This window comes from Athene noctua, chromosome 19 (assembly GCF_965140245.1).
Source record: "Athene noctua chromosome 19, bAthNoc1.hap1.1, whole genome shotgun sequence".
NCBI lineage: Eukaryota > Metazoa > Chordata > Aves > Strigiformes > Strigidae > Athene > Athene noctua.
This window is the reverse complement of record NC_134055.1, coordinates 1,200,184-1,227,994: the sequence shown is the minus strand read 5'-3', so window position 1 is coordinate 1,227,994 and position 27,811 is coordinate 1,200,184. Positions and strand designations below refer to the sequence as shown.

General features: G+C 49.4%; 1 protein-coding gene across 1 annotated transcript in view; it reads left to right on the top strand.

Moving 5' to 3' along the window:
* KSR1 (kinase suppressor of ras 1) overlaps positions 1–24,663 on the top strand; it is a 70,720-nt gene extending 46,057 nt beyond the window's left edge. The window contains exons 3-20 of the mRNA XM_074922701.1: positions 1,786–1,933; positions 4,024–4,483; positions 5,847–5,851; positions 7,752–7,812; positions 8,290–8,373; positions 8,967–9,028; positions 9,136–9,242; positions 9,562–9,730; positions 10,979–11,020; positions 11,976–12,030; positions 12,728–12,773; positions 13,681–14,060; positions 14,992–15,088; positions 15,790–15,923; positions 16,351–16,482; positions 16,771–16,906; positions 17,246–17,379; positions 21,545–24,663. Of these exons, the coding sequence (XP_074778802.1) occupies positions 1,786–1,933; positions 4,024–4,483; positions 5,847–5,851; positions 7,752–7,812; positions 8,290–8,373; positions 8,967–9,028; positions 9,136–9,242; positions 9,562–9,730; positions 10,979–11,020; positions 11,976–12,030; positions 12,728–12,773; positions 13,681–14,060; positions 14,992–15,088; positions 15,790–15,923; positions 16,351–16,482; positions 16,771–16,906; positions 17,246–17,379; positions 21,545–21,623 (2,331 nt within the window). The 3' untranslated portion in view covers positions 21,624–24,663. The remainder of the gene's footprint in view (positions 1–1,785; positions 1,934–4,023; positions 4,484–5,846; positions 5,852–7,751; positions 7,813–8,289; positions 8,374–8,966; positions 9,029–9,135; positions 9,243–9,561; positions 9,731–10,978; positions 11,021–11,975; positions 12,031–12,727; positions 12,774–13,680; positions 14,061–14,991; positions 15,089–15,789; positions 15,924–16,350; positions 16,483–16,770; positions 16,907–17,245; positions 17,380–21,544) is intronic.
* The last annotated feature ends 3,148 nt before the right edge of the window (positions 24,664–27,811 follow it).

The window sequence follows — 27,811 nt, the reverse complement described above, 5'->3', positions numbered from 1 at the left end:
AAACCTGTACTGGCTTCTGATGGACTATTTGAGCTGTAGAAACCCATTCCAGTTTCAGTGCGGATGATCTGAAGCCCTGGGTTTTTCTGTCCTTTGGGGCCCAGGATCAGGTTGGGAGCCGCAGGAGGGCGGATCTCACACCGCCTTTTCACTGGGGTCTTTGTGCTTCCGGCGTTTATCCAAGGGGAGATCGTTCAGGAGCAAGCTCTTTGGGGCAGTCTTACTCCCGTGTCTTGGTGGTGCAGGCGTGCGGAAAAATGGCTGCTAATACCCAGCATCGGCTGGGAGTTCTGTGCTTTTGTTACTCTGCTAACATTAATAATAGAAGAACAGGAAAATTTACCCGAACTTCATTAAACTCTGGCTCTACTACGGACCTGCTTTGTGCTTACTGCTCATTTAAATTCTTGGCCGCTCCTTGAGTCAGCTGTGTTTTGTGTTTCACCCGGTTCCGGGCATGTGACAGAAGATGCAGGATGCATTTCTTAGACATCTGCCCTTTCTTAATTTATTCTTTTTCTTTGCTCCATGCAACAGTTACTAAAAATGGAAACTATGTGATTACTCTTTGTGGTACCACCTACAAAGCTCCAAAGGTTGGGGCTGCTTCTAGCACTGTCACAGCTAAAATCAAAAGTCATGTGTCAGACCTCAAAGGCATGAGTCTGGATTAAGAAAGATGCCATTGTTAAAGGACATTCAGCAACATTCCAGTTTGATTTAGAGTCGGAAGTGGGGTTTAAGAATCTAGAGGATTTCAAGGTTTTTGTTTCTCTAAACAGTGAGACACGCTTCTGAGTTTCCCCTTCAAGTAAAAGTTGAAACCCTTTTCTATAGTTTGATTCAAGGAGTCAGAACTTTAGAAAAGAGGCCAAATATTGTGAAATTTGTGATCTCATTGTGAGAGTAGGCAGCAGTAAGGTTTGCTTAGGCAAAACTTTCAGGGAAATTCCTGGGTATCTGGGCTAAATATCCTGGTTTTGTTTATTAACCGCAATTGCTGCAGACTTACACTGGAAACATTTGAATGGGGGAGAGAAATGCCACAGCTCAATTCTGTGTCAGGAAATACCAGATCATTTCATGCTTTCCAGTCTCTTGTATCTTTTGTGTCTGCCTGATCTAAACCTTATCACTTCGGGGGCTTTGGTGTATTAAGACACACGAGGAGTTCTGCACAAATAGCTTTTCAAGCAAGATACAGGCAAGGCTGGTTCTCTAATGAAGGAAAAATTACTTGAGGAGGAGGTTGCTATCTCTTTGTCAAAACATTTCTTTTTTTCCACAAAAGATGTAATTTTCCTCACTGTTTTTACTTTTTCCCGACTGAAAAGCCAAACATCTTTATCTGACATTTTTTCAGGTTTAGGCCTGTTTTCTTTCTGAGTGCTATTTTTAATTTAGAAGTTAAGCTTTCATTAGTAACTTTTCAAAAACACTGAGTGAAAACTTTCCACAAGGGGAGAAGAATATTTCAGTCCCCTCTAATCCTAACTTAAATACCGGAGAACAACCCTAACGTCCTAGTGACAGCGAGCACGGCCGAGCCTGCGCCTGCTCTCCCGTGATGTGGGGAGGGAGAGCAGCTGCGGAGCGCTGCCGGGATCTGCCGCGTGGCCGTTCCTGACCCAGTGATTCTGGAGAGATGCACCACCAAGACGAGTAAATCATGGGTCAGACCAGGCAGTGAGTCAGTGGCGCTATTTAAAGTATGTCAGAATAACTGGTGACGGTCTTATTTATATATGTTTATTAAAAAAAATCTATCATCTTGTTTTTCTGCAGAGAATACCAGAGGAGCTAACCTTAGATGCCTTACTAGAAATGAATGAGTCCAAGGTGAAAGAAACGATGAAGAGATGTGGTGCCAGAGATGAGGAGTGCTCCAGGCTCAATGGGGCCCTGAGCTGCTTACGGAAGGTGACTGCATCAGGTACGGGCTGCCTTGTTGTTCTGTGCAAAACTAGTTTCTGGGCAACCCAGCCCCCATCCTGCTTCCTTTCATATGAGACAATCTGCAAAAGCCACTAGAGAATGTCTTTGGGTGTATTCTGTAACCAGGGTCAGGTTGTGGCTCTTGGATGTATGTGAAGTTGCAGTGATCAAACGCATCTAGAGCTGGGGATTGGATTTGCTTTTGACAGCATGTCAAATAAATTAATGGAAATGAGTGTATGTAGAAATCTCTCTCCTGCTCATCAGAATATATCCTGATTCCCTCGCTGTTCAGAGTTGTGTCTAGTGCTCCAGTTAATCCTCCATCATCCAATACACATAGCTGTGACCTAACAAATCCAACCAGGTTTCTCGGAGGTAATCCCCTCCCCAGATATTACCAGCTGAGAGAGAAGGTGTAATTGTGGTTGGCATTACTTTGCCTGGAAGCCCGAGTATCGCTCGGCTCGGTGCTTTGGAAGAGGAGAGCATTGCTCTAACAACCCTCCATCGCTGCCTAGCTCATGGCGTGCCAGCTCATTCACTGCTCTTTAAAACCACTCGCCTCCTGCTGCTTCCCTTGGACTGCTAGGACTCATGGAATCGTTAGCCACATCCAACAGCAGATTCAAGAGCTGGAAAGAGCCCTGATTTACCTTGAACTTAGGGAAACAAGGGTACTGTGGAATTAGAAATGCGTGTGTTCAGCATGCACATGGATCTGACCAAGTTGTTTAAGATCAGTCAAGCTCAGGATTCCCATCCTCCCCAGGCTGCTCACAGAGGCACTGCACAATCTGCTTGTGCCAGAATGTTTCTGGCAGCGCACTGGTACTAACGTGCATCAGATCTTTCTTTGTAGCCATTATCAATCTGGCCCTGAAAGGTGATGTTTCCTGTTGGTATTATGACAGTTCACACCATTTGCAAATCATAAAGATCAGTTAATGGAAAAGTCAGCAGACAGCTCAGTTTGATATTTCCTTTTTTCTAATCTTTCTTGTCCTGGCTTGTCAAATATTTACCAGCCATACTGTGGCAAAACCAGCCATTGTTCAGAAGTCATGACATCCACTTGTTAAAAAGAAATGGCATTTTAAAAAATTCAGGTATATGATCTTTTTTCAACCACTCACTGATCAACAGGACATCAGGCCCTGAAGCTTTGACTTTTCACCTTGATTTAAGTCATTAAGGACATACTTAAAATTAAGCCAGAGCGTTATCCTGATGAGTTAAGCCTATGAAATTATCCCAATAATCTGTGCATTCCCGCTTTGCTGCCTGTAGTCCTTTGTACTTTTTTCCCCCTGTTTATACCCAGAATTGGTCTACAGGCAGTGCTGGACCTTTCAGAGCTGCAGTGCCAGGCATTGCAGCAGGATGTGGTGGTTCCTCTTTGTCCAGCGTCTGTCCCTGGGGCAGCTCTAGCCAGCACTGTCTGAACAAACGCAGCAGCTCTGTGCCGAGCGCTGCCGCCTGGAACGGAACAGCAGCGCCCGGCGCTCCGGGTGCCAGGGGGGCTCCAGGCACTGGTTACGTGCCGAGAGAGAAAAGTGGCCACAGGAGTATCAGGAGCTCCTAGATAGTCCCTGTTTCCAATGGAATGGCCTGTCTCGGTTTAAGTGGTGTTTAGCAGCTCTGTTGGCTGAGAGAAAGTAGTTTCTTCTTTCCACCAAGGAGCAGCCTTAAAGCAGACGGGGTGCCAGGCTGGATGTACAGAGCTGTCTAAACAGATTGGCACCAAATCCACGTAGGTTTGCGGTGGGATGTGGGCGCCTGTTTCATGTAGGTACGTATATCCCACGTTCTTCAGCCAATCTGTTAAAACTCAGCCCATCTTAGAACATAGGACCCGATTTTAGCTACAGAGCTACAGACAGGAAAGAAGGGTAGTTACTGCCATTCTCCTTGTAAAGGTGATTTAGCTGGTGGATGTCAGGGGAGGAGAAGTGAGCCTTGCACCCTGGCTAGGTGCAAAGCAGGGAAAAACCCACCTTACAGCCCAAAGCAGCACGATGGGGCGTGTGAGTATGCATTGGCTTTTCGTTCTACTCAGTCACTAACGTTTCTACGGTTGGCGAACAGGGGGGGAGTTAAAAGATGACGTGCTGGTGACTCTTTCTGAGGCACGGCGAGAGAACAGCCCTGCGACTGCCGCGGAACCGCCCGGCTCATGGGCACCCGCCGCCCTGCACCTCCCCAAGGGCAGCAGCCAGCAGCCACGCTCCGTCTCCGTATCTACAATCCCATCTGCTGATGTGCTCGCCTCGAGTCACGGACCTTCTATCTATGCAGAAAATCTCCTGGACCCTTTTGCATTCCCCGCACACAGCGGAAGGTTAACGCCAAGGACTCCTCACAGCATCACCATCACTCCACCCACCACTCCGCAAGCCAAGAGGCGGCATAAGTTGAAGCCACCACGGACTCCTCCTCCCCCTTGCCGGAAGGTTTTTCAGCTGCTACCGAACTTCCCAACCCTCACGAGGAGCAAGTCCCACGAATCACAGTTGGGAAACAGGATAGATGAAGTCCCTCCGATAAAGTAAGCACGACACTTCCTCCTTCCCCAGGGCCACTGGCGGGCTGTGCTCATGCCAAAGGGCAATCCATGGCCCAGTTCTGGCTGTGGAAGAGCTGGTGTCCAGCTGCCTCCTCATGGTTTCACTGGAGTCCGAGAATCTCTATCAGTGGGATATTCTAATACAACCACAAAACCTGCTTGTTAATAGTGTACTTGAAGTTTATTTGAAATGGCACCTGCTGGGGAGGTTGGGATGGCTGCTGCTATTAAAGGGCCCCAACCGGTTTTCCTCAAGCATCTAGTAGCCAATTCCACATACTAGAATTTTCTTCTGTCCCAAATGTTCCTCACAGTTCAGGTGTTGGTATCTCTTTCTTTTTATTTTAAGATGTATTTTAGCTGCTAGTGTGAGCTTTAAAACACCTTTATTCCAGTATAGACAACTATAGCTCTACAACAAGACAAATGGTCTTAGGCTACACCTTTTTTCTTGGACTGATCCAGGCTTTGAGAGGTACATTTTTGTGTGGGTAGGATGGAAGGTATTAATCTAGTGTTTAACTAATAGCTGAAACTGGGAAAGAGATGTGTGTTCCAGAGACAGGCTACCCCTCAGCATCACAGAGACTTGGAGCAGCATCTGAATGCTGCAGCAGGCGCTGGATTGTTACAACTTAGACTCTCTGACCCCCTGGAAGAGTTCAGAGAGCCTGTTCTACTCAGGACCTTTCTGCCAAAATTGGGTTTTTATATAAGGGAAACAGCTCGGAATGGAATTGAGCTGTTGGGTGTGAGCATTAACTTTTGGTGCTGTGTGGCTGCGGGTTGAGGTGAAGGAGTTTGTTGTCAGTGTGCCGCCCTGTACTCAGTGCAGTGTTCTTCCACCCGGCCAGAGCAGGGGAAGCACCTACGAAAACCTGCAAATCGCTGAACATCCAGGTGCAGCAAGCAAGCACCTGTGGCCAGTGCACAGCTTTGGTTTGAAATTCAGTGGCAAGAACCTGGTTCTGCTGTGATCCAGGTTCTATTGATGAAGCCTGACAGGCAGAGTGTCTCGTTTCTGTGATCCAGGCATTTCCACGGAGCCTGCGGGGTGACTGCCTGGCCCAGCCCCCTTAACGCTTCTCTCCACAAGCCAGAACCCAGGTGCACTCCTGTGCGCTTCGCTCGCAGGCTGGAGCTGGAGCTCTGCCCGGCAAGAGCTCCTATTTGTAGGCAGGAAAATACTGGGCATGCAGCAACTCCAGGAGCCTGTGCAAAATCACAGATGTTTGTAAACATGACGTCAAACACTGCAGGGAGGAGTTTCTGCTCTAGCAAAGTGTGTATCCCGTCATATGAATATGAATGTCTAAAAAAAAATATTTCTCTTTTTTCTCTTTAGGTTCGGTAAGAGATTTTTACAGGGCTGTCTACGTTTCATTGCTGAGAGAAGAACCTGTCTTTGTCAACTATCAGTTGATCATCCCTGTGCAGCCCCTGGAGGCCCTCAGCAGGGCCTTCTATCCCCATGTTTCGGTTGACTTTAACAGGAGCTTGGCCTACTGGAGAACTGCAGGATGCTTATACGGTCTTTCTTGTACCTGGTATTTCTTCAGATGACGAAAGCAAGGAAAAGGAATGCTGGTGTTTAAAGGGTTAAAGGGGTTTGGGTGTAATTGCTTGTCTGTGACCTCAGACAGCTGTTACTGATGCCTCTTGGTACTAGAAGTAACTTCATATCCAACCATTTAGTACCTTTGGATATTCATTGCCAGGTATCTCTATAATGCAATCGGGCAGTTGAGTGCAACCTTCCGAGAAACGCTTCAGCACGTGCTTAAATGTGGAATGTTCCCTCTGGTGTCGATGAGTCTGTTCACGTGTTTCAGGGCTTACAGGGTTAGGACTTGGGTGTTCACCCAGTAACGTATGAGTGCTCTTGAGGGCTTTGGCTTTCCTGCAGTGACTGGGACACAACCCGTAACCGTGGAGGCTAACGCAGAGAGATGGGCATCCTGGAAAGTGTCTCACCTTTTGTAAAGTCAAAAGGTCCATCGAGGACATTATAGCACCACACATGTATCTAATGCCCTTTAAAACAAAAATCCCAGGAATTACTTTCAGAAATGAAAAGGCATAGAAGGAAAATTGTAAAATGAGAATGCAAGCAGAAAGCTGAGCATTTCTTTGTGGAGAATGGTGGAATTTATACAATAAAAAAAAAAGGCATTAGAATAAATTCAAACGGAAATGAAGAATTTTGGTGCTCCTGTGCATGTAGTCATATTGTCTGTTTTAAAATTTATACTGTAGGGTCTCTTAAGTCCCATTCAATCCCAAACTTTTTTCTATTCATTTGGACTCTTCAGTAAGGATTTCGCCATTTTAGCTGGTGTTAACAGCCATCTTAACTGTTGTGTTGGGATTAATGGAGATGACTGTGCGTTTGGATGGCCACACTACATCAGCAGTGTTCCGTGGAACAGCAGCTCGTCATTCCAGCCTGTTCTAAGATGCTGAAGGCCACACATGCCTTTAAAAGTTGACTACAATAATGATAAAAAAGAATTTGGTGCCATCTAGGGTCAAACAGAGAGACTGACTTTTTTGTGAGCATTGACCGTGTCCAGCCTTGAGGCTGTGTTGATACTTGCAGATTTGAGTTTTCTCCAGATTTGCGATATGACTGTAGATTTAATTCAGGAAATATGCCAGAATCTTAGTATTGGAGAGGTTTTAGGAAGCCATGTGGTATAACCACTGGAGTGCTGGCCTGGCGTTTTGAAGTCCAGGTCTCCCTTTCTGCACTTACCAGCTAGCTAAGTGATCTCACAGAAATCTTTCTATGCTTCTGGGTCACACTGGCCCTGTCTATAAAAAAGAGATGATAATTTTCAGTGTAAAAGACTATTCTGAAGTCTACTGATGCTGCACAAAAACTGGGTGATGGTGTTTATGGTAAACAGTTGGGAGTAAAGTCTGACTTCCCACTTTGCTTTAAGAATGGTCTAGACCTAAACAGATGAGTTTTTGTAATCCCTAAACGTAAAAGGTAATGATTTAACAAAAAGAAGGAAGAATCACGATTCCACCACCAAATCTTATCTTACATTGTTTCTGTACAAAAGCAAATAAAAGAGCAGTATCTGGGTGTGGCTTCCCAGCAGAAGCCAAACCGACCTCAGCTGGGCCACTGTGTCACGGCCACGGGTCCTCATCTGCGACAGGGATCGCTTTGTTTCTGTCTAGACTGGTAAGCACGTTTCTCAGTAATGCCTCCCTCAAACATCCTTTTGTTCTCCACCAGAGCTCTCCCAAGGATCCCCTCAAACGGTACGAAGAGACTTTGGCTTGGCTGTCACACACAGGTGAGCCACACGTGCTGCAGGAGCCACAGAGGAGACAGACAGTGTGTGTGTGGAGCCTGGGCTGGCCGCCGCCCCCCAGAGCTCAATCCCAGTTTGCGGGGTTTTCTGTGGAGACGTGATGTTCTCTCAGTTGGGTGTCTCTGGCTGCACGAGGCTTCAGGTCTGTAACTGCCGAGCTGCAGCTCTGGGGACCTTCTAGAGGTTTGTTCTGTTCACACACCCCCTGTCTCCCTGTGGGGACACCTGGGCGCTGCTCAGCCCTGTTCCAAGAGTGCAGGACTAGCAAGGGGCCAGCAGAGTGGGGGCCAGCCTTCTTTCAGCTGCTTTTGACCAGAAAAGCGAGAAGGCTTTTCCACAACACCCCTTGCCCTTTGCAGAAAGAGCTAAAGAATTATAGCCTGTCTGTGACTACCTACAAATGTTAATTTTCCTTTAGGCACCAGTTAATGTAATTTTCCCCCTCTTGTCTCTGCTTAGGTTCTCTACAAAGTCTTGGTTATCTCAGATATGCCAAGTCTGTCAGAAGAGCATGATGTTCGGGGTGAAGTGTAAATACTGCAGGTGAGCACAGAGTGATGATCTTTTTCAGAAGAACTTTGCATTTTATTCATTGGAGTTCGCCAGTAACACATATCTCTTGATGTGCTGCACTCTTGGCAGTGGCATCGTTTTTTCCGTCAGCTCCTGAGCTGGCGGAGGGATGCTTTGGCACAACTCACACTTTAGGCTGACAGCCTGACACGTGGATGAACCAAATTTATTTCCCTGCCCACAGGCTTCCTACCGGATCACGGGCAAATCGTGTCGTGGGAGCCGGGCACCCAAATAACAGCGAGGATTTTAGTTTTTGCTTCTCTCTGGGTTGTTAGTCCAGAGCACGGAGATTTTAGTGCTTCACTGGCGCTGGCAGAGAGTCAGGGAAGGTAGCTATATTAAAAACAAATCAGATGCATCGGATGCTAAGATATGTATATAGCTGTCATTAGCCTAATGACACACATAATAGGATTTTTCATATGAATGCATGCTGCTCTGGGGCCTGGAGCATTCTAGAACTCCTTCTGAGATTAGCATAAGAATTACAAATTAGGAGTAGGCTTCCTTTTTTGGGGGAAAGAACAAGTTGCTATTAACATGTAATGTTTCTCTTTCAGATTAAAATGTCACAACAAATGTACTAAAGAGGCACCTGCTTGTAGAATATCCTTCCTTCCCAGTAAGTAATTTTCTACACATTCTTAGCATTTCTATGTAATTGATGATATCAAAAGAATAAAAAGTCTGATTAAAGATTTTCTCTCCCGTCTCCAACCTGTTTTTCAGTAACAAAAATAAGAAGAACAGAGTCTGTCCCTTCTGATATCAACAATCCAGTCGACAGACCAGCAGAACCCCAGTTTGGCACCCTTCCCAAAGCACTAACTAAAAAGGTACCCGGTGACGGGGCGAGTGTGGCTGTGAGTCACCGAGGAGCTGCACTGAGGAGAGGTGGCTGCATCCCTGGCTGGAGCGAGAATGGCTCCTGCCGCTTTCACTTTGCAAAGAGACTTTGCTGCGTGACATTTTCTGCTTGTAAACCCCCGCTGGGCACAGCTCTGGCTGCCCACTCCCTTAGAAAACCGGTGCTGTGACTGAGGCCGGGGGCAGCTTTCCTTTCGCTGTTGTTCAGTAAACATTGAGGGGAACTCTTTCTCTCTTTCTCTCTTTCTTTTTACTGTTTTCTCACGAGTGACTTCCCTTGCTTTGCAGGAGCATCCACCAGCAATAAATCATCTGGACTCTAGCAGTAATCCTTCTTCTACAACCTCATCCACACCGTCTTCTCCAGCACCTTTCCAGTCTTCCAACCCCCCCAGTGCAACACCTCCCCCAAACCCATCTCCCATGGGCCAGAGGGACGGACGGTTTAACTTCCCAGGTACACTTGGCTTTTCCAGAGACCTCTGCTGAGATCAGAAAGGCTCAGCGGAGGCTGATTGAGAGTTCTTAGGTGGTGCAGGTTTCTGAATATGTGGTTGTGTCTTAAGCAAGGTGTGAAGGTGTGTCTTGTTACCTGACAAAAGAAAACGGTCTGTTCTTACAAGGTTTTAAGTGGTATCAACAAGATACCTTTGCAGGAGACAGATTATGGAGGAATCTTGGCACCTTTCTTAAGTGATTTGATCCTTCTATTTTCTCCTTTTTTGAAAAGGACTACTGTAAAAAAAAAAACCAACATTCTTTCTCCTCCCTTTTCTCCTTGTATTGTAAAATGCATGCTGCCTGCTGTGTTAGGGCACCAGTGGCTTTAACTCATGAGCAAGTAGTTTGCTAGAGCAAGACACAAAAATGAGAACTGGACTGAATTACTTGACCAGTCCCTTCCAAGAGATAACCAACAGTCATTTTTAAACCAGAAGAGAATTTACCCTACATACTTTACAGATTAAGAACCCAAATGTGCAGCCTGCACCAGTGTCGACAGAGGCAAAAATCCCTGGCAAGGGCAAAGATTTACCGAGTGAGAGTAAATTTAATTCCTTAGATCTGGAAATGAAGTCACCCACTGCTCGATAGGTGCTACATCGAGCCTTCAGCAGTGCTGTATTTTGCATCAGGCTTTTGCATCAAGTTGCTAGTTTAGCTGACTCAAAAGGAGCAGAAGCAGAGCCAGTTTAGCACAAGGATTCTACTGCAACTACTTTGTATTAGGACATACTGCTCAAATTCACTGAAATAAAAAAAAATGCTTGCAGATGGCTCATGAGCTTCAGCTTCTCAGGGTGCGTCTCTGAAAAGCTGAAGACATGGGAGAGCATCAAAGCAGCAGCCTTCGTGTGGGCCTTTGGCCTCCCTGGGGTCTCGAAATTTGCTTCTGCCACTTGAATTCTGAATGTGTTTTCCCACCAGACTGTTTGCTTATGGTAACCCAGCTTTCATCTCCATAAGTATCACCTGTCCGAGCCTTCCAAAAATGCATGTGCTGAAATTCACCCCCTCCAACAGGCTGATAATCTACTAATCTGTTGCCCAACAGTCAGTTGGGACTAACTCATTGAATGCATATGGAGCATGTACTGATGATCCTCTAACTTGTTTGTGTTTGTTTTTTGTTTTTTTTCTTCTTTCTCCTGGTAATTTTTTTGCTGTTCTTTTTTTAAAAAAAAACAATTTAAAAAAAAAAAAGCTGCCTACTACATTCAGCATAGACAACAGTTTATCTTCCCAGGTGAGTTGATTGTTTTAATTCTACTAACCAGCTTCTGCTGCCCAAAATAATTTATTTGTAAAATTCTGCATGCTGCCCAAGAATAATAATACTGCTTTTAAAAAGAAAAGGTATCTAAAAGAATTGAAACTTTGCCTTACCTCAGTATATATTTCAGGCCTCTCCCTCCTAATACGAGGCAGTGATGTGATTTACATAGTAAGGTGAAACTTTGAATGTTCACTTGTAAAACGGGAGCTTTCTTTCTGTGCAGGATTCTATAATTGTTTGTTCCTTGCAAAGGCTTGCTCTGAGGGTTATGTGCCTGCCCTCTGTGATGGACACGGCCCGTTCAGGAGCACTGAGCTCACCTTCACAAACTGAGGCTCGTGCCTACGGGATTTAACCGTGGTGCCACACTGTGGGCTTGCACATACAGACTTCTCTGTCAGCTGCTCGCGAACTCTTAGAAACAGCTTGTTTGTTTCCAAAGTGAGAACTGATGATGCAGGATGCCAGGTACAGAGTAATTATTCTGAATTTTGGAAGGATTTGCAGCCCAAGCTGAATTTCCTGTGCACTGGTGACACTGGACAGACCAGGTGCATTTGGAACACGTGACCTGCAGTACAGATGAATTCAAATGTTCTGGTTCTGTGAGGATTTGAGTATTTCTGGTTGTCCAAGGCCACTTGAAGGCATGTGAGCAGTTCACAGACAAGGACTGACCTTGCAGGACATTACAGATAAGTAGGTGAATGGGGAGAAGACTGGGCTTGGTCAGTATACAGGCATGTAAGTACCAGGAGAGATGAGCACAGTTTTAAATGAGCAGAAGTATAAAATCATATTGTCTGTGGTTGAGTTTACTTTATAATTCCTGAACAAGAAGTAAATAATCACTACTGCAGTGTTAAAACTTCCAGTCTATAAGAGATTAAAGTGTAAAAGATGTATCATGTTTCTACTTTCCCAGAAATTCCCAGTCCTGCACAAATAGCACAGCCTCCAGAAACAGCTGCAGACACTAAGTAAGTAGTTGTAAATTCTGTTCTTTGCATGGTGTTTACCTGATAATCTACAGACCAGCCTGAAAGCGCTACGTCATGACCAAAACTGAACTTACATCTGAGAACTCCCAGGGTAGCTTCAGCCAGCAGAGGTGATGCTGGTATTCCCAGTTCTATAAAGCTGAATATGATATTTACTTTAAATGGGACAGTAGGAAGCGTGTGTTCCCGAGGTCAGGAAGGTCTGATGAAATAGAAGTTGCAGGGTTTTACAGTTAAAAGCATGTGGCACATTTAGCTACAGGCAACATCTCTTCAAGGATCTGAGCTGCAGGGCAGGGAACAGATTTGAGCCTCTGTTGCCAGCACTCCCACTTGCTTCCCCACTGGGGGGGGTCGGGAGTGGGAACGGGAGTAGCTGTTACTGGAACACACTGTAATAACGCAGCCGTGCCACTGCCAGATCAATTCCTACCACTTCATCAGTGAAAACCACTTCAAAGTCTTTGTCCCTCATTTGCTAAAGTAAGTGTAGAAAGTCCTCATCTGTTAAGTGGTGCAGGAATTGTATTTTTCTCTGCCCTGCTGTAACGCTCTCAAGCTCTGTTCTCTATTTGCTTCCTTCCCCTCCACTAACGGCACAGGTTGCAGCCCGCGTTGCTAACTCAGGCAGATGCACAAACATTATTTTCACTGTAAACCTGTCTTCTCTTGTTAGTGCTGATCAACAGCCAGACACAGATGGAGTTGAATGTGAAGCTGAGGTAAGTTTTCTGGTTTTTCCACAATCAGAAATGCCCTGGTGAAAGTGCAGTGAAAAGCTGTGGCCCTGGAATTACGAGTGTAGACACGCTGTGCCTTACCCCAGCTCCACTGAGCTGTTTATACTGCAAAGATCTCAACTGATAATCCATGGTTTCTGTAGTTTGGCTGAAACAATTAAGTACTTGTAACAACATTTAACATTTTCTAATCAGGCTAAGATATTTTTCAAACTTACGGCTCAGTTTGGCACAGCTGTTTTTATGTGAGAGCAGCAGGCCTGCTCCTGAAGTTATGAGGTCTAAATGCTCTGCAGACCTCAAATCTGCCAGTCCTGCCTGTGTAAGTCCTGCCTGTGTAGGTACTACCTATGGTCGGATTAGCTCGTGGTAGATCCTGCAAAGCAAAGGCTGTAAGCATGGGCTTATGTTTTGCCTAGGAAAGCCTTCCCATACCTATTCCCAAGAGTCTGGGAATTCCAAGGTTCTGGTAGCGCAGACGCTGAACTGGGTTTCTGCAGGGATGAATAAACCCACAGAGACAGTGATTTCAGCAGAAATTACGGGGGTTTGAATCAAGCTTGTTGATATTTGGAGCATTTTTTTCTAACAGGAGAATGTTAGTAATCTCAAAAAATCTGCGCCCGCATTTATTTGATGAACAGAGGGGTTCTTGACCCTTCCTTTTACAACAGTCTGTAGCACTTTGCCCCACACCAGCAGCCAAGTCCTGAGGGATGCTGAGCGCCTCAATGTTAGTGCTGGTTCTACAAATTTAACTCTCTATGGGACAGAGCTGTTCTTGTCTCTGCCCACACGTGCTGACACACAGAAGACCTTTTGTAGCCTTCTGAGATGACTTTGTCCCGGGAGGTTTATTTCCAGAGCCACATTCTCTTTTTGTGAACAGGCGGAAGAACCGGAGACTGCTAAATCAGAGCCTGAAGATGATGAGGACGAGGTGGAAGATTTGCCAAACAGACGGCCGCACTTGCAAGGGATGATTTATCGCAAGCCTAGCCAGACCAGCGTCTACCTGCAAGAATGGGACATTCCCTTTGAACAGATCGAACTGGGGGATCCCATCGGCCAGGGGCGGTGGGGGAAGGTGTACAAGGGCAAGTGGCACGGGGAAGTGGCCATCCGGCTGCTGGAGATAGACGGGAACAATCAGGATCATCTCAAGCTCTTCAAAAAGGAGGTGATGAACTACAGACAGACCCGGCATGAGAACGTGGTACTCTTCATGGGAGCGTGCATGAACCCTCCTCATTTAGCAATCATCACCAGGTAAGGATCTAGCATCCTAGTGTTGGTTTTAATATATACATATCATATAGATACAGAATATTGATCTCATATATGAAAATAAGCCTCTCACTGCAGTCAGGAGGTGGGCAGACATGAATGCAGTCAGCGTTTCTCAGAGTTCAGGATAGTAGGGTGGTCTGCTTTTAGGCAACATACAATATTTCTCGGCAATTTTCTTTTGGAATTCTTAAGTAATAAAATTCAAAAAAACAGGAGAAAAAAAATAATCTGGAACAGGCATTTCCTCTGCCATCTACTTCCAGATGGTTCCAGTTCAGCAAAGTGACAATAAACCAACATGTGAGGCTGGTAATGCAACAGTTACCTCTTCTTTTCTGTTCCTATTAGGGACACTTGCTGATTAGGCAAAAATGTCACTTTTCCTCCCCTCTCCCATTTTCAGTCTTTAGTTGAGATGAGGATCTTTTAGCCACTAAATAACAGCTTTTGGGGCTGTTCGGGTGCAGGCTGAGTTCCAGTAAGGGCCGTGCCGTGCCGTGCTCACAGCCGAGCAGGGACGTTCTCCCTCATTTCTGACTGCCGGGTCCAAAAGAAAGTGTCCTGCTCAAGTGACCAGCAGCACCAGCTGCTGCTCACATTTGGAAAACTGGACTGAGGTGTCAGAGCAGTGTAACAACAGCAGCGGCTCCTCCTCTGGAGGAGTACATAAGCTTTTGTTGCGTACACCTGAGCATGCTTTAGCAGTAGGTGTCCTGTACGTGTGTACACCCACGCCGATGTAAATCAGTTGGGTCCTTAAAGTTCTTCCAAATGGTGTTTCTCAGCAGTGGCGAAGGCTGGGATTCTGTCAGCATGATAAGAAAGCCAGCTGAACATCCGGTATTACATTCTTAATTCCCTCCAGTATTTCAGAGACCTTTTTAAGGATTGTTGTTCCTCCTCCCTGTAGCTTCTGCAAAGGAAGAACGCTCCACTCGTTTGTAAGGGACCCCAAGATATCCCTGGATATTAACAAAACCAGGCAGATAGCACAGGAGATCATTAAGGTAAGAGTACATTACGCTCACAGAGACACCCCCTTTCTGGGCAGGGCCTCAGCAGGAGCTTAGAGCCTGAACCCCTCAGCCTGACGGGGCCTGGCAGCAGGGGACTCATCGAAGCTGCCTGAAGCAAAGTGCTGGTTTAGTGGGCAGTAAGTTGTACAGGAGAAACAGACCTTGTGCGTGTCAGCAGGGGGCTGAGGAGGGACAATTTAGATAAACGGGGAAGGACATGCAGGACAGGTTTCCTTCCCAGTGTCTTCTCTCTACTGGTATCTGCAGCTCCGTGCATTCTGAAGGAGTTGGCATCTTCTCCCACGTTTGCACAGTTTTCTGTGCTTTCAGTATTTCTCAACTGAGGAGGCAGAATTATCCTGTGAATTTAGTGAGCAAACTTGCACCAGTTGTTTGTAGTTCTTACACACAGGGACTTTTCAGAACTGAGGGGTCTGCAGCCCCCTAAGGCCTCAGCTAAGGGTGCCCCTCCAGCAGCCCCGCTGTGCGGAGGACGAGGAGCCCTCAACCAAGATCTGCTCCTGTGCAGATGTGCCCTTCCTGCGTAAGTCAGCTGCTGGGTCCCCATTTACAATTAATCATTTATGCTGGAGTAATGAGAGGAAGTGGGTATTAGAAAGGAAAGCATGCCCAGAGTGAGAGGCTTGTAAATAGTAAAAAAAAGAGTTTACATCCCTGCATGTATTTCCCAGGGCATGGGGTATCTTCACGCAAAGGGCATTGTGCATAAGGATCTGAAATCCAAGAATGTTTTCTACGACAATGGGAAAGTGGTGATCACTGATTTTGGACTGTTTGGAATTTCAGGTGTGGTTCAGGAAGGAAGGTAAGTGGAGGTTTCAATGCTTGGTCCACTTCTAGAGTGATAAGTAGTGACCAAATAGGGAAACGTTTCGATGCATGATGCGGTGCGAGTGAGGAGTGTCGATTGCTTTAGTACATACACACATCTTTGGAATATGTACTTTGGTTTTTTTAAGTTGAGTTCTTTCTATGGTTCCCATAGCACGCTGCTAGGAAGTTATGTATGGAGTAAGACTCAGAACACAGAAAACTCTTAAGCCCAAGAATGAGCTGGAGAGTCAGGCTAACACACGCGTGTTTTAACATGGCAAGAAAATTAGAAAGGAAATGTCAGCAAAAGCATTTGAGTAAATAAAGCCGAGGCACGGGGTGAAGCTCAGGTGTAGCCCGTCCGCTGCTGCTGGCTGAAGCAGAAGTGTTTCAGTGCCACTTCCTTCCGTTGAACTCAGGCGGGAGAACGAACTGAAGCTGCCTCATGACTGGTTGTGCTACCTGGCCCCTGAAATTGTTCGTGAGATGGCCCCTGGGAAAGATGAAGACAAGCTACCCTTCTCCAAAGCTGCAGATATCTACGCCTTTGGGTGAGTAGGAACACCCCCGAGTACCATGGGAGCTTGCTGACCGAGCTGCGTTACAGCCCTGACCTCGGGGGCCAGCGACCCTCTCCTCTGGGCACGGGACTCCCGCCAGGACACGTTGTTCTCACCAGCTGCAGAGGCCGTGGGCAGGGGGTGGGAGGGGTGGGAGGTGTTTGCTGCGCAGCCTTACACACCTTCTGGAGCTTATCCGCAGAGACTGGGACAGTGTCAGCGTTTTGCATCTTTCTCTTCAGAGCAGGCCGAGGCCTGATTTGTCTGTTGGTGTTGCAGCACTGTGTGGTATGAGCTCCAAGCAAGAGAATGGCCTTTCAAGAACCAGCCCGCAGAGGCGCTCATCTGGCAGATTGGGAGTGGTGAAGGAGTGAAACAAGTCCTTGCGACTGTTAGTTTGGGGAAAGAAGTCAACGTAAGTACCTCAGTTTCAGGAATCCTTCTGTATAGTTATTTATCAGGAAAAGAGGGAGCTGCTTAAAGAGGAAATTTGTTTCTATTGTAACTTGAATGACATAGGGCAGGAGAGAAAAGAGACCAGAAGGGGACAGCAGGTGAGATACGGAGCCTCTGCCCATAACTGCCGTATGGCAGCCGCCGGCACGCAGGACCCGTTCGATTAGAGGAACGCCCCGGACCCCTCGTGAGCAGCATCTGCCCGGGCTGGCACAAACGACCGTGCCCAGCCAGCTGCTTGGTCTGCACAGCTGCCCTGGGAACCAAGGGCAGTAAGAGCTCCCACTGTCCTTTGCAGGAAATCCTCTCAGCGTGCTGGTCATTTGATCTCAGCGAGAGACCCAGCTTCACGGTCCTCATGGATATGCTGGAAAAACTGCCAAAACTGAACCGCCGGCTCTCCCACCCAGGGCATTTCTGGAAGTCTGCTGAGTGAGTATCTGCTGCTCAGAAGTCACTAACTGACCATTCTGTGCTTTATTTTGCCTTCCTGGGCGCTGTCAGACCTCGATGGGGCAGTAAGAGTGTGCTGTTCTGCTTTTCTAGTTACTAGGAAATGATGCAATTAAGCTCCTGTGCTTCAGGCAGTTAATTTCATACTTACCACACCCACCTCCCTCCTTGAGCAGCTGCCTTATCCAGCTTTAGCTTTGGTTTCAGAGCACATCTACCACCAGCGTTGGGCAGGGCCCACACTGACCATAGAGCAGTCAGAATTTCCCCTGTTGTGGCTGGTACTCACTGAGAAAAGGAAGGACCAAAGAATGTGCCACTGCTGCCCTTTGAAAGTGAACTGACAAATTTCAGAAGAGTCCTAAGTTTGTGGCCTTCCTCAAGGAGCATGTGGGTAAAAACCCAGCCCCCCCCTCCTCTTGATGGGCGAGTGCCCAATTTGCACAGGCGGGTAAAGGAATGGAACATTAGCCCTGACCTGAATAGTTGACTTCTGGGGAAACAAAACAAAGTAGGTGGTAATCCTGTGTCAGGTGATTCGGAAATCCTGAAGAGGCTGTAAACTGACAGCTAGGAACGAGTGGCAGTGTTTGGACAGAATCTCTAAGTTAGAATTAAATCAAGATCTGAACCAAGGAAAGATAAACCATGAGAAGTCAGCATCAATCCCCGTCAGATCGTGATCCTTTCAAAGGCAGTTTCTGTGCTGCAGCTGGGGAGGGAAGGTCTCACACGATCAGGCATCCTTAAACTGTCAAAACTGGAAGAGGTCCCTCAGAACACCTGGTTGCACATCCCACAACATCTGTTACGACAGACCAGACCAAAATATAAAACTCATCCCAGCTCAGACTGGATGAGCATAAAGCCACAAGGCCTAAAACTGTCAGTGTCCCTTCTCATAAATAACCTGTCGCTCTGAGAAGGACGGTTCCCAGTTCTACTTCTACCAAAATCAAGTGGAAGCAAAGCAGACACAATTTGTGGAGCCAAGAGACTGAAACCCCCCAGGCCAGAGCAGTTTTCTGTCAGTTGTCTGATGGTGACGGAGCCAGGAACACGCTCAGAGTTTCCGTGAGGCCCCAGGTTACGTTTTGGTGACCAGTGTTTTAAGTCTAATGTTTGTGCCCAGTGCCCATTTACCACGTACTTTGCTCAGTACTTATTTTAACCTACTAAACCTCTAATATTTATTTTCTTTTTTCTCCTTTTCTGGATGTTTAATCTACCCCTTTCTTCCCCGTAACCCTTCACGATCTTCCTGCAGTACCTTAGCATAAATAACCGAACGCTTCTGGTGCTTATACAGTGACTGCCACAGCACTTTGTGCTCTGGGGGGTGTGGTGGGTTTGGGGTGAAAATTTCACCATTTGTCTCTTGTGCAATTTCCCCAACACTTGTACTGGGTCCCCGAGACATGATGATGTCCAACAGCTTTAAAATGCAAAACGCCTCAGCCTTACACAGGAGGACACTACTCTCAGCAAAGACCAAACGCTCGCTACCCCTCACGGGAGCTATCTGGTGTTTTTGCCTCACACTAGACCAGTACACGTGTGTCCCAGCACTCGTTTCAGAAAGGTCCCAGAAAGGGTTGAGAGCGCCTTGGGTTGGGCCCTTCTCTGCATCGTTGGTGAGTGGCTCTGCTGTGGCACCCGGGTGGGGGCCGAGGCGTCCCCCTGCACCCCAAGCGCTCGCTCCTCCCGCAGAGCTGTCACAGCTCCACTTCAGTCCTGGTGATTTCAATTGTTTAGATTTTTAAAAATAAAAATTTAAGGAGAAACCAACAAATCTGACCTAAAAAATGGACCTGCATGTAATTATTGCTTCTTATCTGTCCTTTAGTCAGAATTTAAGAGAAACAGTTCTTTTCCTCTCCTGGCCTAAAGCACACCAGAGCCCTACCCCGAGTACGTGCTTTGCCACTGTCCATTCCTTCAAGTCATCCAGCTTCACTTGCGACACTTCCTGCTATTTTTTTAGAACTAATCTTCCCTTGCCTCAGAGGAAGATCGTGTTGTGATGAAGACAGCAGTTATTTGTCAGGAGATTTGCAGGCTACAGCAGTGCCCTTTGGTAATATTTTTCCCTTTTACAGAACCACGCTGTACTCCAGCGCTATGGTTCTGTGTCAAGGCTTTCATGCCCCCGTTTCTCTGTACAGTGGGATCCACTGCGTTGGCTCATTAACTCCGACTGATGTGACATCTCGTCACCTCCTGAGCCAACGCTGCAGAGCGGATGGAGAGCCCAGGCTCCCTACGCCTCCCCGTGCAGACAGGCACAGGTGCCATCCTCTGACATCACGCTGGAGATGAATTTCAAGTAACCCTTCCCCTTTGGGCGGTCAGGCCGCGAGAGCGCTCAGTTCCAGAGCAGCGGGCCAAGGGATTCTTCTGGATTAGTGTTTCCGTAGGGAGATACTCCTGACCGGCCTGTGGACGGCAGAACGCTGTCTCAGGTAGTAGCCACCTGAATTATTTTTGCCTGGGTAGATAGTGACCCCCCCTCCAGCCCCACAAGCGGTCATGCTGGTCTGTGTACATCACTGCTTAAAGCATTTAACAGGGGAGAAGGACTTGAAGTGTCCCTGTGAATGACCCGCCTCGGCAGCTGCCTCGGTGCTCGCTGACGGGAGCTGCGGGCACCTCAGGTGTCCGTCCCCCACCAGGCAGAGCCCCCCTCAGGACACCCTCCCATCCCCTCTGACAAAGCCTTTGAGAAACACTGCACTAACCCCGTGCTTTATTCTGGTGTAAGCTTTAGAATGTGTAGTTCTCAAGGGCTTGCTTGAAATAACTGAAAACTAACTCTCACGGTGTCTTTTTCCTTTCCCTCCTGTATTTCTCTGTAGGTTGTAGCTACTGGTGCAATAACGGGCTCCACCTTGCATGCTTCCATGTGTTGTATCCTAACGGCAACTTGGACAATCACCTTCCATTTAAAAAAGCAAAAACAAACCACGAAATTAACCCATGGACATAATCAACACTTTATCCGAATTCTCCTTTTCTGCCTTTTTCTGCTTGGTGTGGGCTGTTAGCTTGAATAACAACTCCTGTCTGCAAGAAGTTCCTGTCTAACAGCGTGCCCATCTTTGCTCCTGCAGCGGCTCGGTGGGCTCGGACCCTCCCGGCGCGGGGACGGGGCTGCGGGCGCCGCTCCTGCTGCCGGGGCCGCTCCCAGCCGCGGGGTCGGGGCGTCTGGAGTGGAGGGAAGGGTGCGCTGGCTCTGCCGGGGCTCAGCCGGGGCCTGCAGAAGAGGAGGAAGGCAAGAGCACCCTCCAGTTGTTGTTGTTCCTCCCCCCCTTGCAAATCCAGTGCTTTGAACTTCACGATTCGCTTCTGTTTACATCCCCTGTTCAGCAAAATGTCTGACGTAACGTTAGGGGCTTTGTGGAATTGTAGGTAACACAGCAAATACGTGCCTTTTCAGAAAAGGTCTTGTTTTCATTCTTTACCAATTCATCATTTTGAAAAAATCCCTTGTTTGGGAGGGGAGAGGACAGGACCGGAGGGGAGTACGCACCAAGAGCCAGGGAGGTTTCTGCTGTCGGTGAGGACAAACACCCCGCCCAATTCATTCTCCCCGAATCTCCTGCAAGGGCTGTGGGGTCGCTGTGGCACCCGAGGGCGTGCGGGGGGAGACGCTGAGGCAGAAACGCTTCCAGCTCCACAGACAGTTTAAGGGTGAAGGAGAGACGTCACACGCTTACTGCAGCCTCTAGAGAGGAGCAAAGGGGTTTGGGGGGCTTTGACCCAGCTGATGTACCTTGTCAAAACACGCCTTTCTCTTAACAGGAGAATTCTGCAAGTAAATTTTTTCCTTCCCTTCCACTCCAAAGAAACCCAGTGCCTGTTGAAAACAAGTGTTGGGCTTCACCTGCCTTAGGTACTTCGGGAAACCTCCTCTTTCTCCCATTTGAGGCAAATCAGATTTGTGCTGTTTGTTTTCACTGATGAGGTTCGCATGAATTAGTTCATGTGTTTGCTGCTTAATTAAGCCTCTTTTCTGGGTGAAGTTGTATGAGATCAGAATCTAACCCATTTTGGTTCCTTTTATAGGACTGTAGCTTTGTAAGAAAAATTAAAAATAAATAACTCTTTCCCCCTCCCTTCTCCTCTCCCTCCCCACTCTTTGCAGCATTAACAGTAGCAAAGTTGTTCTGCGTTTTGAAAGATTTGGCTTGGGAATCCTGGAACCAAGTAATCAAAAGCTATAGCGTGGTGTGTGATTGGCTTGTGCTCGTGTTGTCTGCCCGCTTACACAAGCGTCAGAAACCTCCACTGAACCTCCCGAGCTCAAACTGGTGCAGCCCCCGCCGAAAGCCGCGCGACCGTCCGCTCAGTCCCGTGTCCTTGTAAAGTCTCAATTCCGCCTGAGCACCAGCAAATATTTAAAGAATGTTTACATGATACTTTTGTGTGAACTATATTTTTTTAAACATAATAAACGGTGAATCAAGTTTAACTACAGCCATTCTCAAATAGCACTGAAAAAAAAACCCCACAAACTATTTCTAGTTCCTCTTTGTGTCTGTGGTAAATAGGAGCTTTCTCCTGCCTTCAGAGCATTTGTTTTCCCCGAGAGAAGTGGAACAGGCTTGTTGCGGAGTGGAAATGCTTCAAGTGCAAGGGCCTGCGTGCTCCCGAGTGCAGTTTTCTTTTGTTAAGGTAAAACCCCCGATCTGTGGCGGTGACTTGCCCGGAGCAAGCGCTGAGCTCGGCAGGGTTGGGCCAGGCGCTGGGTCACCCCGACTCGGGTTGCGCTGGTACAAACCTGCTCCCGGGAGGAGAGTGTCTGAGTGTGTGTCTCCCTTGGAGACTCAAGTGCTCTTCTACACAGAACTCACAGTGAAAGCTCTTGCTCTCATAAAATCCTGTACGAAGCTTAAGCCTTGTTGGCCTTTAAAGAAACAAAGCCATGACTTGCAGCTCTGTGCACAGGGGCCAAATTCTTCTTTTGAAGATTTAGGCATGACAAGTTCCAGTCCCCTAAACTAGTGCCATTTCTGGAAACACAACACTGACCAACCAGCCCCGACTCCTACTGCCCCCATCTCCATTTCGCTTGTAGGAGACCTTTTCCAGAGCTGCAGGGTGAGGCAAGAGAGGACAAGGGAAACAACCATCCCTAAAAAATGCACTGAATAAGGTCTGGATGCACAGAGCTCGTTAAGAGACTCAGAGTCGTTCCCCACACGGAGTGTCGCTGGCTCCTGCTGCTGGCCACATTTAAGTTTGCAAGCTGCTTTTAAAAATTAAGGACTAAAGCAGTTATTTGGGGAAAACTAAGAATGACAGAAAGCTTGCAACTGGGAAAGTTGTAGCTTGGTCTAGAGGACCTGACTCAGCCCAGCAGCTCAGACTAGTTTCAGAGGTTAATTTGGAGACAACTCCCTCTCCCCGGGGACGAATTGCCCGCAGCAGCCTTGGCAGAGGCTCCTGCCCGCCAGCTGGGCAGCGCGGGCCCCCCACTACGCCGTGAGCATCCAGGGCCTTCGCTCGGCTACAGCTCCCTGGAAGTCGCCCAGTTCCATTGCTCCAGCAGCACCAGGATGTTGCACCCCCTACACCTTTCCCAAGGGTTTGACGAGAGGGTCGCGCTGGCGTCCTCTGAGGCAGAGGGACAGACCCACACTTGGGCTCCCTGCAGGTGCCTGAGCGACTTCTGTGGGAAATAACGTGGCAAAAAACCTGCCGGAGTTCTGTTGAGCAGAGTGCTTCGCTCCTCCTGGGCGCAAGTCAGTTACATTCTCTTATGTTTCCAGTCACTTTTAAAATGCGTGTCAGATAGAAAAGCAAAGATGGGTTTGGTGGTAGCCAGGCGTGGCACTGCGGTACTCTTGACCTTCCTCTCCCCCACCTTTATAAAGCAAATAAATCCCCTCCCACCCTACCACGTACTTAACCTACACCACTTGGTTCTCTTCAAGATGCTACTGGTTGTTCTCTCACAGTAATGTGGTGCGTCAGCAGTTTTAAGCAGAAGTATTTTCCCCAGCAAGTACTGCTTAGAGAACAGCACAGCACCCACCTAACGCGGGGAGAAACGCGCTGCTGCCCGCCGGGACCGTCACGCGCCCGCGGCCAAAACGCACCTTGGGGGCAGCGGCTGCTGGGGGCGGGTCGTGGCCGCGGAGCCGGCGGCTCCCCCCGGCCCTTCGCCCCCGGGTCTGGGGGCAGCAGCCTCGCTCCTCACCTCGCTCTTTATTTCTGCCACCGGTGCGTCAGGCGGGTGCCAACCCCCCGGGCTCCGCAATAGATCAATAGATTCCAGATTATTTTCTAAGATGACGACTGGCTAGGAGAAGGACAGCCAGCACTGATGACCAGACAGATTAAAACAAAATAATACAAAAAACAACAACAAAAACCCCATCGCCATTATCCTTCCCATGCCTGCCCTCCAACACCATCGGCCCAGCCCCGGCTCTGCCAGGGCCCCGGGTCCAGCACTTGCCTGGACGCTCCTGCCCCCGCGCGCTGCGCGTCAGAGCGTGCAGGGGAGACTCGTCCCAGCTGAGCGCTGCCGGGGGCGCCCCGGGAACGCTGCCCTGGGCGCAGGAGGGGCGTCAAAACCTGCTTTAATCCCGAGATTCGGGGTTCTCATTCATTCAGCCTGACCTTGGTTTCGTGTCTCACACCATAAACTGCTCTCAAAAGCAAAACGCAACCCCCGGGCCCGGTGTATCTGAGAGACTGATGCCCGTCTCGGGGATGATTTTTGTTTTAATCTGCTGGTGTAAGCTACGCGGCGTGGTGCGGCCGCGATGGGCGCGGAGCCCCCCGGCCCTCGGCAGGTGGCAGAGCAGCAGGTGTCAGGGGGCATCGTCCTGTCCCCGGGGTGCGGGTGCCAGGGCGGGAGGGGCGGGAAGGTCGCGCCCTCCCAGAGTTGTAAATGTGAAGCTGGCTGTACAGTGCTGCTACAAAGCCACACGTCAGTAGTGAATGTAAATGGAGTCTGTAATACGGTGAAAATGGACACGTTTTCTTTTCAAATGTGATGTAAACTTTGTACAGTAAAAAAATTTTTTTTTATATTTTCTATCAACTGAGTGTCTTCCAGAATTGCTATTAAATTAATTAAAAATTGTTAGTATTAACAACAGTTTCTGTATTAGTTTATGCAACCAGCAAAAAAAAGAAAGAAAAAAAAAAAAAAAAGAAAAAAGAGTGCACTCTATGCTAATGAAATTCTGGATATGTAGGAATCTTTTCAGTGAATAAATCTTTGCTCTGGATAAAGCAAGTGGCACAGAATTGTGGTTTCACGTTTTTCCCCCCCATCTACAAGCAGATTTCCCGCGTGAACACGCGGCACCACGCCCAGCGCCGGAGCCCGGCGGGACGGGGCGGCCTTGCAGGTGGCGGCGCCAGGTCCCACGAGTTCACAGCCAAGAGACAGACCCAGCAGAAGCGCTCGGTGCCCTTTGGCTCCCTCTGGCCCTGCTGGTGGCCACCCTCGGGCAGACGATGGCCTGACGCCCAGGGGAACTTTCGGCAGCAGAGCAGGCTCCGCGGTGCGAAGCCGGGAATTCAAGGCAACCGAGACTAGGAAATGGGGAGGGGGGGTGTAGGAAAAGAGGGGACAGACCCAGCCAACAGCCCTGCTGCTCTGTCATCGGCTCCAGTGTCACTTGGCCCACCCCTCTGCGCCCTCTCCCTGCCCCTCACTCGTCCCCAGCAGAGCAGTCGAAGGGGTTTTCCCGTTTCCTTTGCCACGCACGAGCCGGACGGGCCGGGGCGATGCAGAGCGGACGGGGTGGCCTTTGGGGAGTCGATGGCCAGAGCGGGGACCCCGCGAGGGGCCGGGGCAGCCCCGGGGGCAGCCCCCTCCGTGGCACCGCCGGGGCTGTGCCGAAGCCACCCTGCGCTGTGCCGAGCTCGGCAGACCCGGCGGGGAAGCAACCGCGTGGTTAAAACCCGTCTCTGAATCGGGCAGGAGCAAGCAGCTGTCGTGAGGGAAGGCGATTCCTGTTTCTAGAAATCCTGTTGCAGCAGAGAAGCTCTTGGATGAGGTGCTGAAGCAAAGGGGGACAGGTCTCAGGTTTAGCTCATGTAAGAAAAAAGAACTAACGAGCGTTACGGCTTCCCCCCGAGCCCTCGCCGGGGCTCACAGCGCGCTGTCACCCGACTGACCCCAATTTGCGGCCTTTGAGCCCATTTGCTCTCCCGCCGTTCTGCTCCCCGGCACCCCCGGCGTGGTCGCTGCCCCGCACACGGCTCGGCTGTTTCCCTGTCCCAGCCCGGCCCGTTCCCCCAGGTCCCGGCTGGGGCTGCAGCCCCCGCCCGCTCTCGCGCTTTGCGGGCCCAAGCGTTCCGCAGCAAACCGCAGCAAACCGCAGCAAACCGCAGCAAACCGCAGCAAACCGCAGCAAACCGCAGCAAACCGCAAAAGGAGGGGAGGGCCGGGCCGCCCCGCACAAGCCCTTCCCTGGGCTTTGATCGCCTCCTCGTGGCTACTGCCCTGCCTGCAGCCGCCCCCCACACCCCCTCACCCCGGTGGACGCAGCAGGTTGAAGAGACCTCGAATCCATTCACGGGTCTCAAAGTTTTCGCTCCGGGGCTGCCGACACCATCAGTGAGTTTCCTCGAAGCGCTGAGCCACGCTGCGGAGGTGCCTCCCACCCACACGCCCCCCGGGGTGCTCCTCAGACCCCCATCGCTGCACCCCCCTTGCTCTGCGTCCCGCCAGCGCCCGCAGCCGGCCTCTACACACGGGTTAGTCCTGGCCTAGCCCTAAACTGGGCCTGGCCAGGTCCTCCTGCCTCGTGGGGACCCCGTCCCCGCTCAGGGCTGTTGGCTCTGCTGGGAGACGCAGCCGCGGCCTCGTGTGACTACCAGGAGCTGGGCACGTGCCTGGGCCCTGGCCAGAGCCACCGGTGGCACCTGGGGCCCGCCGGGTCCTGCCACGGCCTTGGCACTCGCACACACAGAGGCCCCTTCGCTCTCCCCGGTGGCATCGGGGCACGTTAATTAATCCCAGGAACGTTCCGCTGCTGCCAAACGGCTTCATGCTGAACATAACGGCAGCATTGTGCAGCCGGCAGGGAAAAGGCCATGGCTTCATAAACCCACGATTTTACATTTCATCCATCTTATCTAGATCTTTCATATGCAACAAATAAAAAGCTTAAGTTGAGCTTTGTTGTCTTTCATAAAGAATAAGAAATAATGAATTTCACTCTCAAACTTGAAGGGCAAGGGGTTTTTTAAAAAAACCTGACATCCTCAAGTATAAAGCTTATATTCCCCCAGCTGTGAACTAGAACAGTTTGATAATGGTTTGGTAACGTTCTAGTTGATGGTTTGGTAACTAGAACAGTTTGATAAAACAGTTTGGTGATGGTTTAAACTGACAGAGGGCAGATTTAGATGAGATCTGAGGCAGAAATTCTCCCCTGTGAGGGGGGTGAGGCCCTGGCACAGGCTGCCCAGAGCAGCTGTGGCTGCCCCCTCCCTGGAAGGGCTCAAGGCCAGGTTGGACGGGGCTTTGGGCAACCTGGGCTGGTGGAAGGTGGCCCTGCCCGGGGCAGGGGGTGGCACTGGGTGGGCTGTAAGGTCCCTTCCCACCCAAACCAGTCTGACTGTGCCAGCTGTAGTTACAGCCCGGCAGTCGCAGCCCAGCTGGCAGCTGCACCGACGCAGCCCGGTGCCTCCCCTCCTCCGAGGAGCAGCAGCTCAGCCAGGGCAAAGGCCATCGGCCAGCGGGCCCAGGGGCAGCGCCCGCCCCGGGGGAAGCCTCTCCCTGCACAACTGCTCTGCTCTTGGATCAAGAGACACTTTAATCCCGTCGCTGCGCGCACAGAGGCTCACACTGGTCTGCAGAGACAAGTGGCACTGACAGTGCTCCGGAAATCACGAGCAGCATGTGGCGAGTCACCCTGACACCTTCTGTCAGAAAAAGGTTCTCCTTCACACCAAAATAACCATACGATGCCTCCCACGTCCCCTCACCACCTTTATTCCCACCAAGGGCTTGCAGCAAACATTGGCCTTACTTGCTCTGCCACGAGGATTTTGCGTCTCTGGGGGTTTAGACTCCTGGTCAGGCTGAAGGCAGGACACTGCTCTTCCCAGAAACCCAGGGTTTGGGCAGAAAACCACAGTCAGCAGCACTTGCTGAAACCCTCGGGGGGGGAGTTGCTTCTCCTGTTACATCTCCGCTTCCCCCACCCAGATTTGCTGTGGCACTCCCGCTGCTCCTGCCCAGTTTATGGATTTGGATCCACCGCGATGCCCCGAGCTTCAGGGTGGCCGGGAGGGGACAGCACGGGGGGGAGCCCACCCGCGGGCTCCCCGAGGTCGGAGGAGGTGTTACCCTGCCCCGGGCTCTGGTTCAGAGACAAGATCCCACACACAGCTTGACAAGCCATTATATGTCAGTAAGGCATCACCAAACGTTAGC